The sequence below is a fragment of the Paramisgurnus dabryanus genome, chromosome 20 (assembly GCF_030506205.2).
Source record: "Paramisgurnus dabryanus chromosome 20, PD_genome_1.1, whole genome shotgun sequence".
Taxonomy (NCBI): domain Eukaryota; kingdom Metazoa; phylum Chordata; class Actinopteri; order Cypriniformes; family Cobitidae; genus Paramisgurnus; species Paramisgurnus dabryanus.
In genome coordinates this window covers 32,983,908-32,996,093 of record NC_133356.1, presented here as the reverse complement: position 1 = coordinate 32,996,093, position 12,186 = coordinate 32,983,908, and the positions used below count along the sequence as shown (strand labels likewise).

The window sequence follows — 12,186 nt, the reverse complement described above, 5'->3', positions numbered from 1 at the left end:
AGTTTAAGAATTACCTTCATTCACGGTTATATTTACCTTTAAGCTAAAGAAGACTGTACCATATACCATTAATCTATATAAAGCACTGTACTACCACCAAAAACATGTTGAAACATGTACTTTCTATTAATGTTATTCATTTTTATTACCACCAGGTGGCGACTGTAGATCAATCATGCAGTCACTGTTTCATTTCTCTGCAAAGGTTTGAGTGGAGATGAGCACGTGGACCTGTGTGATAATAATAAGAGATTATTCAAAGACATATCACAATGATGATAACTTTAGTATATGGATGAATATCCCTACTAAAAACAACTAAAACCAACCTAAGTTGACCTGGTCTCCCAGTTTGGTTTTAGCTGGTGTAGCAGGCTGGTTTTAGAGAGGTTTTTAGAGTCCACTTTAAGCTGTTCAGATCGAAAAACCAGCTTTACCAGGCTGAAAGCTTAGAAGAGTGGTCTTAGCTGGTTTACGCTGGTGCTCCACGCCTGGCAAAGCTGCATACATCTGGTTTTAGTTTCTGTGAGCTTTTATCCAAACCAAAAATGTGCACCTGGAGAATCCAAATAGACACATGATAACAACATAAGAAAGAGCACTACATACTACATGACTATCAATTCAAAACTTATCTGCACACAAAAGCACAAAACTATTTCAGAAAAAAAAACATTTGTACATTATAACAATATACTTGTTATGTTGAATGTGCTCGCTCGGGATTGGACTCCAGACTCCAGTCATTATCTGTGTCAGTTGAAGGCCTATAAAAAAATACTAACATACCCTTGGCTATGTATATTGTGTTGGACTTGATGAGACAATTTCCAGTGCACTTATGTATTGCTGTTCTTGTGTTGCCATAATTGCTTCTATTGTTTACCTCACTTGTAAGTCACTTTGGACAAAAGCGTCTGCTAAATGACAAAATGTCAATGTAATGTAAATGTATTTTACATCGCAATGAGAAAACACACGCATACGCGCGCAAACGCTTTATAATTACAAATGCCTTATGTTTGCCAAATAACTTATGCTTATAATGCTCAACATTGCTGGTAATTCCACCCCATTGCTGGTAATATCTTACTTTCTTGTGTTTATATATTTTATGCATCAGATTCATAAATATGCATTTACATAACATGATGTCATAGAAAAATAAACCCATATAAAACTCGTGCCTTAGTCATCTCCACTGTTAATTTTATGATCAAAAACAACATGAAACAAAAAACTGTAAATACATGAACAACATAACAAGACAAACTTATTGTATCTATACAGCACCTTTACTGATCGATGCATCTCTGGCTCTCACACTCTCAACAACAAAAAAGTAATATGCAGTCGACGATCCACAGTGGAGATGTTTATATCTAACCTCTGGAGAAATCTTTTTATCGTATCTTTAGGCTCTGAGCTAACGTTAGCCACAGCACGCACGCGTCCGTGTATGCGCAGATCTGCGCAGATGTCGCATTTTACAGACGCAAATTTAATCCCTGTAATCGTTTCGTGATTGGTTACTAACCCATCAATCAAAACGTTGCTGAATAGACATTGGCTGGCTTCATTTTGACATCATCCAGTCAAAAACTAAGGTCTGCAAAATGACACCTCGCTTAGCCAATGTACGATTCCTGTACTTTTAAGTTCTCAAACCTTATCTGATTGGACAATACAGAAACATAAGGCGTAGTTTTGCTCGGAAGATTCTAATGCAGAGCAGGAAGACGTGACTTTTCAGTGATAAGAATCGATATTTTTTTTTAAAATAAACATGATCGATCATACTAACCGGAAGCGCGAATCTTTCAGGGTTTTTTTCTTATTTTTTTCGTTGTTTTGGATTAAAATGTGGGATGCGTTTTAAAGAGTGGACTTTTATACGTTGCAATGTATTGTGGTGTTTCTTTGATTCGTCCGAAATGATCAGAACCATATGACGTGATATGTAAGTAAGTTAGCACTTACTGACATTCATATTATGCCTTCCGTCTGCGTTAAGTTACATTTAATTCTTTCCACTCCAGTGTACTGATCGCAAAAACAAGCTCAGAACATAAATCTTGAGTTTTAGCTTAAATGATGCAAAGTTTATGATTGTTGATTGAATACTGATGTAAAACAAAGTACAGAACCACGTAGATACGCCCCTAGGGCACGCCCACGGGCCGGTGTAGGTTAATAGTAATGTAATATGATGCTCTTCTTACAATCCCTTTATGAAAACAAGTTTATCAGGCAGGTCTTGACAGTCACGTAATTGAATCACGAATTTCCCTTTTCTTCTTGTCACTCAGAACGATTTTCAACATAATGTATTTTAATAAGATGTATTTTTCGTCCTTGACACACGTTTTTTAATCCTATTTTTCACCTTTTCCTACTTAGCGAAGTGGAAAAGTCTACGTTCAACGTAGACAATTATGGCCCGTCATTGGCCCACAGTCAGAGTGTACGTTCACTGTAGACTCTAGGCCAATCAGAGAGCCGAACCGTCTACGTTCACCTGACGACTAACTGGTTGGAAATAGAATTGATAATTTAAAGGTAAGTAAGAAATGATATACTATCATGTAAAAACAGAGAAATACGATAATATTATGTCAAAGTACAAGCTTAAATTTACGTGATTTAACTATTTATTCGATGATGCGTGACAACGAAGCGTCCGGTATCAAGATCGTTACACATTGACCGTTTCACTGACTGTCCCTATGAAACTTAACCATGGTTTTACTACATATGAAATAAAATAAAAACGTGGTGGATATAGTTAAACCATGGTAACCGCAAATTAACCATGCTTTCCCCCTACGAAAAGTATGGTTTTATTGTGGTAAAAGTGTAGTAACCATGTTATTTAGGTGTATTGATTACTATCAACAAAACCATGGTTTTACTACAGTAACCGTGGTGTAACTATGGTTTTTGAAAAACATGGTTGTCAAACCTATGGTTATTTTGTGGTATCCATGGTTTTACTACAGTAACCATGGTTTTTTGGTTTTAATTGTAGTAAAACCATGGTTAATTTTCTTGGTATTTGTAGTAACACAGTCTGGTCATTCAAATGGCATTCATTTCACCAAAAACTTGGTTATAACACTTTTACTATAATAACATTTGGTTAATTTACATAAGGATGGGCTAAAATAATAGCTTGATCTGTTGTAATGCCCAAATCAAGTTCTTTTCAATATTACTTTTTATTTTTAATTGCCACTATGACCAAAAGCCTATAAATCTCTATATCACCTCATGTAAAATACTGTACAGTGGGGAAAATAAGTATCATTAACGTTCATTTGCCCAATAAATAGCCTAGAATTCAGATTTTCACCTGACTTTGTGCATTTATAATGTGTACAGATATTCAAATTCACTCACTGTAAAACCCCTAACCTAAATCATGACCTTCTGTATTTGTCATGGTAAGAATAATTTTTTATCATCATGATGATTATAACAGGCTGTTTCCTTCAGGAGAAGATGGATCCATTGCTGCCCAAGCTAAGCTTTTTTGACATAAGTGTGCCAAAAAATAGGCAACAATGCCTTCTTAGGGCAACAAAGGAAGCCAAGGCACTGGCGAATCGAAACACGTGCTTCAAAAAGACAACAGTCGAGGACCAAAAGACGGCTTGTGAGGAAGGTATATCTACATATATCTTGGCACTAGGGCAGTTGATGTGTTTCCACCCTATGTTTCCACTGCAGCATATGATGTTTTTGTGCTTGTCATTAAAATGTCTGTGTCTTCAGCTAAAAAGAGATGTCGGCACTTCACCTCGACTCCATCAGAGGAGCAGTATCTCGGTCAGCTTCATTTGACCTTTGGAAAATACAATGGCCAAAGCTTTAAATGGCTGGTCGAGAATGATGTTGGCTACATTAAGTAGTGAGTGTGTTGCACAAAACAGAATCAACATTTTTCATAATTCCTTTTTCCATAAATTAATTATATTATGTGACATTTCAGTGTCATTGATCTGCATGTAAAAGAATGCCGGCATCCCTAAAAAAAACCATTAATGACCGGAGGGTGAAGGACCTCCTCCTGAGGTATGTGCAGCTGTTCCCTCCGGTCTCCTGCTACCTCGAGGTCAACGTGGACAGGGCAATTTATGGGCAGGACCGCTGCAGGTCGTTCACTTTCCTCGAGATGCGGCAGTGGTACAGCCTGCACAAGCTGGGACCGGCCAAGAGAGAAAATGGCGCAGGAGGCGTACACCTCTACAAAGCAGTGGCTGGTGATGAAGGAGAAGGACATCACCACCAAGTCCCAGAAGTGCTTCAGGCGCTACATTCTCGAAAGAGAGGTAGGTTACGGTGACTTTAAACAGCCGTGATTGTTACTAAACACAAGCCATGTTAAGACAAACCTCAAAGCTAAAACTTCCCTGTAATTCACAGAATCCTCCACCAGATTCCAATCTTCCTGCCGCCACTTCCAGCTCTTCAAGGCTTTATTGCCAGGTATGTTTGCACATACAAGGCATTTGTTTTGGTGAGCTTCTAGAGCACAGAATAAGTGTGACAGGATACAGACAATAAAATAATACAATTAGAATTAATAAAATACACAATATGCAAAAAATAGATTAAAAAAAGAAAATATATATTTTAAAAAGACAAGATACAAGATGGTATGTAGAGGTATGTATGTACAAATGCAAGGAAATGTAAATAAAGTTGGTAAGAAGTGTGGTGTGTTAAATAAATAATGGTTAAATAAATCAAGCTTCCCTGCAGCCGCTGCCACCTCCCAGTTGTCATGGTCCAATGACGCTCTGGACGACACAGTCTTCTTGCCCATCTCCACCAGCCAGCCTGTGTTCGTCAGGAGTCCCGAACAGCTGCCGCTCTCCACCAGCGTGCCAGCAACTGCAGACCATCCTGAACAGAATCCTTTGCGTAACGAGCAAGAAGGCAAAGCGCAGCAAGCACAAGAAGCCCCTGCTGTCCTCCACCAGCAAGGCTGGTTAGTCTCCCCCTGATGCTCGCCCAGAGGAGCCATCATCGACCTCCAACAGCGTGACTGCGTCTGCCACCACCTTGCCACAGTTTGACTATTCTGTAAGTGTAAAATCACAACATACACAAGCAATGTTAAAGCATTTCACAAAATCCCTTGGTTACTAACCCCCACCATATTATGGAAAATAAATAACTAAATGTGATGTGTTGCAGGTGGAGCTGGAAGGCTGGTTGCGGCTGAGGGAAGACTCAAATAGCATCCCATCTGCAGACATCCCCTGGCTGAAGGAAGACAGCGAGAGAGGCCTCTTTATGGCCGTCCAAATTTACAAGGACATCAAGGGCGTCATTCCAAGGCAGGGCATCCTTAAGTCAGACCGGATGTGGTTTTACCCCCCGAGCCACCCGGCTTCATTAGAGGTGGCATCCCCACATCCGGGTAAGGCTTAGTCTCTTCACACCTGTTATTATAGTGATAAATACATCAGTATTGATTACTTGAAGGGATAGTTCGCCTAAAAATGAAAATTCTGTTATCATTCACTCACTCTCATGTTGTTACAAACCTGTATAAATTTCTATATTCTAATGAACACAAAGGAAGATATTTTGAGAAATGTTTGTTACCAAACCGTTTGTGTACCCCATTCACTTCCATAATATTCTTTTTTCTTACTATGGAAGTCAATGGGGTCCACGAATGGTTTGGTTACAAACATTCCTCAAAATATCTTCCTTTGTATTCATCAGAACAAAGACATTTATACGGGTTTGTAACAACATAAGAGTGAGTAAACAACGACAAAATGTTCTTTTTTGGGTGAACTATCTCTTTAACATAGATGAATGCTGTTCTGTGATTGATGTCTGATCTCTCTCTCTCTTACTCCGATGTGTGTTTTAGGTACGTCACATCTGCGGTGTGTCCGGTTAGTTAGGGCTGGACGATATGGCCAAAATTTTTATCATGATATACTTCTTAATTTCGGACGATGCGGTATAGATCCGATAACGGTATGCATATAAAAAATACCTCAGTTTAAGAGAATAGTTTTTTTCTCCTATAAAACTATATCATATTTAAAATAAAAAGGGGATAAATATATTAATGTTCACCTTTAATACGTGTTAAGTCTTCATACAAAAAAAGTGATATCACTGTCCAGTAAAACAGACTTTCAGGCTCAGCTTAATAATATTATAGGTGCACCCTGAATCTCAGTCAGTGTTAAATGCTGTAATGCAGGGGTCTCAAACTCAAATATGCTTGGGGCCATTTTTGAGATCGACATCTCATAGAAGGGACGAAGAGCTATTTTAACATTAAAAAGCACAATTATTTATTTTACATTTATAAACTATTATGTTTTTTTGCCACCAGGTTGTGTTTTGATTTATTATGGATTTATTTAGTCACAGTATTGACTTTCATAGTTCCACCTGTGTTAATCCATAGTTTTGATATAAATTTGCTATTATAGTAATGTGGAAAAATATTAATCAGTCAATTAAAAGTCAATGTGACCCTAAAACTTTTCAATGGTAGTATTTAATGTTACTTACTGTTAGAAAAATAAAAATTACTGATCTACTTGTAATTGCTTAGCAAGCTAGATAGTCATATACTGTATTTGATACTAGACATTTAATTATATTATACATATTACTCATAACCAGGTGACACAGCAACATAAATACTTATCGTTGCTCCTCTTCTTCACCCTTTTTTTAACCATGGCACCTTATGGCTTAAGCCTATTTTTTCTCACCAGTAATTTAGTTTGTTTGCATTACATCTCCTGTTCTCCCTCCCTGTATGGTGTCATCACCTCCTTCTCTTACTTCTGAGTAACAGCTCTTCTCAGAGCAAACACTCCTGAATAGATCAATTGATCGCATGGTGACAATGATATGATTTGGCGCGAGGTACCGGTTTAAATCCAAATTCCATTTGCTCGTCGTCCCGGAGATTGCGGCTCATGGGTGCATAACTACAAAAGACGCCACGGGTTTAATAAGGAAGTTGCACCTTGACCTGCGTTTAACCTGCGTTTTTACACGTGACATGTGAACGGCCACGGGCCGTCGCAATGTATATTGAAATATCGGAAATGCGTTTAGAAACTATATCACAGTTACCGAAAAAATTTATACCGCGAGATATATTGATATTGAATTATTGTCCAGCCCTACGGTTAGTACACCATGGTGACAGAGGTGGTTTCCTGTGGACTGTGCCTCAAGGCTGCCAGGGGTGGAGCAAGTGGTCCCATGGGTCGGTGGCGAGGCTCATCGGGCCAGGTTTCCGGCTGTGCTGATGGTTGACCGTAAAGCGTGGGGTGGACAAAACTGTGATTCACCTCCTGTGTGACCGCACAGAGGGGAACACCGTAATTAAGGTATATAAGGTATTATATGTATTTAATATTTAATAATACTGTATAAATCATCACGCGGGCAGGCCGTATGTTTGACACCCCTGGCTCAGAGCCTAAAGATACGATAAAGATTTCTCCAGAGGTTAGATATAAACATCTTCATTGTGGATCGTCGACTGCATATTACTTTTTTGTTGTTGAGAGTGTGAGAGCCAGAGATGCATCGACCAGTAAAGGTGCTGTTTAGATACAATAAGTTGTAAAAGTTTGTCTTGTTATGTTGTTCATGTATTTACAGTTTTTTGTTTCATGTTGTTTTTGATTATAAAATTAACAGTGGAGATGACTAACGTTAAGGCACGAGTTTTATATGGGTTCATTTTTCTATGACATCATGTTATGTAAATGCATATTTATGAATCTGATGCATAAAATATATAAACACAAGAAAGTAAGATATTACCAGCAATGGGGTGGAATTACCAGCAATGTTGAGCATTATAAGCATAAGTTATTTGGCAAAACTAAGGCATTTGTAATTATAAAGCGTTTCCGCGCGCGAGTGTGTGTGTTTTCTCATTGCGATGTAAAATACATTTACATTACATTTACATTTTGTCATTTAGCAGACGCTTTTGTCCAAAGCGACTTACAAGTGAGGTAAACAATAGAAGCAATTATGGCAACACAATAACAGCAATACATAAGTGCACTGGAAATTGTCTCATCAAGTCCAACACAATATACATAGCCAAGGGTATGTTATAGGCCTTCAACTGACACAGATAATGACTGGAGTCTGGAGTCCAATCCCGAGCGAGCACATTCAACATAACAAGTATATTGTTATAATGTACAAATGTTTTTTTTTTTCTGAAATAGTTTTGTGCTTTTGTGTGCAGATAAGTTTTGAATTGATAGCCATGTAGTATGTAGTGCTCTTTCTTATGTTGTTATCATGTGTCTATTTGGATTCTCCAGGTGCACATTTTTTGTTTGGATAAAAGCTCACAGAAACTAAAACCAGATGTATGCAGCTTTGCCAGGCGTGGAGCACCACCGTAAACCAGCTAAGACCACTCTTCTAAGCTTTCAGCCTGGTAAAGCTGGTTTTTCGATCTGAACAGCTAAAAGTGGACTCTAAAAACCTCTCTAAAACCAGCCTGCTACACCAGCTAAAACCAAACTGGGAGACCAGGTCAACTTAGGTTGGTTTTAGCTGTTTTTCAGTAGGGAATGTTCATCCCTATACCAAAGTTATCATCATTGTGATATGTCTTTGAATAATCTCTTATTATTATCACACAGGTCCACGTGCTCATCTCCACTCAAACCTTTGCAGAGAAATGAAACAATAACTGCATGATTGATCTACAGTCGCCACCTGCTGGTGATAAAAATGAATAGCATTAATAGAAAGTATGACTTCAACATATTTTTGGTGGTATGGTACAGTGCTTTATATAGATTAATGGTATATGGTACAGTCTTCTTTAGCTTAAAGGTAAATATAACAGTGAATGAAGATAATTCTTAAACTGTGTGTAGATGTTCAATAAAGTTTAGAGTATCAGTGAAGCAAGTTTGAGAGATTTCTACATAAAATCTATAGACCATTTCAAAAGATGTAAACAACACTTGTCCAGAAGAACTTCCTGTTTCAGTTTTTTAACACTAAATAAAAGTTGGGATAAAATACAACCAACAGAACATATAGAACGGAGTCAAAAAGTTAAACAAACATCTTAAAGATAATGATATGTGTGTGAAATAAAAAAAACAGTCACAAACTGAAACAGGAAGTGCTTCTGGACCAGTATTGTTTACATCTTTTGAAATGGTCTACAATGTAAAAAAATATAATCTTGATATCTTTAATAAGGTAAAAAAATTAATAAGGTCTATCTCTATTTATAGTTGTATTATGCCACATTTAACCTCCTAAGACCTGGATGTCACATATGTGGACATCAATGTTTTTGTTGTTTGCACCATAATACTTAATTCTGTGTAACTGGAACCTCTTATACACAAACATGGACAAATACACTGCTTCATGTTCAAAGAAAAATATTTGGTTATTATATTTATTGGATCCCCAAAATAGCTGGTAGAAATCTGAAAAAAAAAGACAAACCAAAGCTCGGTCTTAGGAGGTTAATTTAGGCTTCATGTTATCTGACCAAAGATAGGAGATTGTTGCATAAAATTGGTTTGGGGCAGAAAAAATTATTTTGGTAGTGGAAACATTTTTTAAGATCTTTTCCTCACATCTCATTCAGTATTTTGTCCACCACAATGACCCTTTAGTCTCTGTGGTGGTTCTTCATGAGTCAACATGTCAAATGTCCTTTAATGTTTTTGGGAAGTAATATAGTGTTTAGTGAATTTAACCCTACAGTAAACCCAGCAATATGTAACTCTGTTGATGCTTTAACTGCTGTAAGGGATGAGGGATTATAATCTTACTTAATGTCTGTTTTTGACTGACTGCCAGTGTTTAACTATTTGATATGCGTGAAGGATTTTGAGCAATTAAAAAACCTTTTGTATGTATTATGCATTAAAATATATGACCTTTGATGCTTTTGATGATTTAAATAAAATCTGAGCTTGTCTGTGTTTTACTCTCGACTAATACTCTTTTTCTTTTAACATTACTGGTAAATAACATAGTGCCATCTAGTGGTTGTAAATGAATAACACGATAGGTCTAAAAATATTAATACAAAATAGCATCTATACATACTGTAAAATACATTTTAAAAAGTAGTTAGCATTAAGTAAGACAGTTTTGATGGGATATTCATATATATCTACAATAAAAAGTCCAAAAGTTGTAAATTGTTTTATTTAAACAACACAAGGGACATACAAATATATACATATATAAAAAACTCTTCACAGTTGAATCGTAAATAGAACAGAGTCATTAAACTCCATGACAACCATACTGTAGAACGCATCGTTGTCATGGAACCATTATGACATCACACTCGGTGCATATACAAAGCTGAACCAGAAGAAACCGGTATCATTTGACTGATCTGAACGCTACTGTACAGATTACCAAGTGAATTTGCAGACTTTCAAAAAGTTCGCAACTTTAAACTGCTTGACGCACTGTGTAGGCTACGGAGGACAGTTTACTTAGATTTCAACCCTCTGTGAACCGAGTCTAAGCACAGTTAAGTCTGCAGTTATTTTCTGATATCATGTTTCGTCCTGTAACACCATTGTCCGACAAGGGCATGGAAGGAACAGATGTCGAGAACATGGATTTTTTTTTGCCGAATGCTGTGCCGAACTTTGACTATGTCCTTGATATCGGACTTTCGTCAGAATTCGGGCGCGCTGCCGGTGGTTTAAATCCATGTGGAGGAGAGGAGGATGATGAGGAGGAGATGGTGGATGTTTATCCAACACGTACTGAGGCGAAACGCCAAAGAGGTAAGATGCAAGTTAAATCAAAAAGTCTGTTGATAAGTTTACATACAGTTATTGTGTTGTTAATGCACGTGTACATGTAGACACACCAGGTGGTGCTCGTGAACTTGACATTTCACCCGCCGTTTTTCTTGACCTGCAGAATACGCAGACAAATTCTGACTCTATTAATTTAAAAAAGCGACCAAAATATTAAAACATCCCCGCAATTTAAGATAAGAATTACGCCGTATGAGGCCTTGTTTTTTAATATCCCTCACGAAAATTAACAATGGTTTATGTGGTAAAAGTGTAGTAACCATGTTTATTGGTGTATTGAGTACTATTAGCAAAACCATGGTTATGTTGTGGTAACAACGGTTTACTACAGTACCGTTAACCATGTTTTGTTAGATGTAACTGTAGTAAAACCATGTTTAATTTTCATAAGTGATGTATAACATAATAAATAGTTAGCAGTGCATACGACTGTTTCAGACTGCAAATGTGATGTTCAATTACGGAAGCCGAGGTTGTACTATTTTTATTTTGGCTTGCTTGTTTTCTCATGATCACAACTTAATTTCTCGTTATCTCAAGTTAACAAAAGTTTTATTTTTTGTATATATATATATATGAACGGGTTGTATTGTTTGAAGACAGCAGAGGTATATTTTGGTAAATTAGGGGATGAACAAATTACGTTTTTACTTGGATCAGGGATTCGGTCAGTACTAACTGGCAAGTTGATAGTGGTGAATTTAGGGACCGTCTCTAAAGTTACTCCTTAATATACACGTTTCTACTTTTTATAGCATTTAAATGAAATGACTTTTAGTCAACATACAGTTACAAACCCAACTGTGTTCATATGGTTGTCAGCTATAATGTACACTTTTATTTTTTATTTATTAATATAAACTGTCAAATACAATTGAAAATAGAAACGTGTACGTTATTACATTAAAGATGGTCCCTAAATTAACGCACATTATGGGGTGGTTTCCTGGGAAAAGATTGTATTAAACTAGGACTAGGCCTTAATTTATTTAGGAAATATAACTAGTTTTAACAAAAATGCCTTACTAAAAACATTACTTGTGTGCATTTTGAGGCAACACAGGGCACTGATGTATTTTAAGATATGTCAGTGCAAGTTCATAACAGTTTGGACAGCTCTTAAATTAATTTAAATCTCAGACTAGTCTTATCCCTGTCCAGGAAACCGCCCCAACAGATAGACACCTCATTTTACTTTTAATTTGGCACATGACATCACTTATCACTTAAGCTATACAGAAAGCCAAATTTTGACAAAGCCACAATATAAAAACAAATTCAATCTTTATCTTATGCTTAGTATGCTAAAACAGCTTTGTTAATGTTACTGTCT

General features: G+C 36.9%; 1 protein-coding gene and 1 long non-coding RNA gene across 3 annotated transcripts; both read left to right on the top strand.

Annotated features, from left to right (window-relative positions):
* The first annotated feature begins 3,395 nt into the window (after window positions 1–3,395).
* Window positions 3,396–5,070, top strand: LOC135731998 (uncharacterized). 2 transcript variants are annotated; one of them, XM_065249914.2, is made up of 5 exons: window positions 3,396–3,664; window positions 3,775–3,910; window positions 3,992–4,331; window positions 4,426–4,488; window positions 4,765–5,070. In XM_065249914.2, the coding sequence occupies exons 3-5, from the start codon at window positions 4,016–4,018 to the stop codon at window positions 5,007–5,009; spliced, it is 624 nt and encodes a 207-aa protein (XP_065105986.1). In that variant the 5' UTR covers window positions 3,396–3,664; window positions 3,775–3,910; window positions 3,992–4,015; the 3' UTR covers window positions 5,010–5,070. The 2 variants fall into 2 exon arrangements, with proteins under 2 accessions (XP_065105986.1, XP_065105979.1); XM_065249907.2 differs by having other exon boundaries at window positions 3,775–4,331.
* A 1,822-nt stretch (window positions 5,071–6,892) lies between these two features.
* Window positions 6,893–8,945, top strand: LOC135730335 (uncharacterized). Its single transcript, XR_010525948.2, has 3 exons — window positions 6,893–7,388; window positions 8,349–8,575; window positions 8,676–8,945. It is a non-coding gene; the product is annotated as an uncharacterized lncRNA (long non-coding RNA).
* The last annotated feature ends 3,241 nt before the right edge of the window (window positions 8,946–12,186 follow it).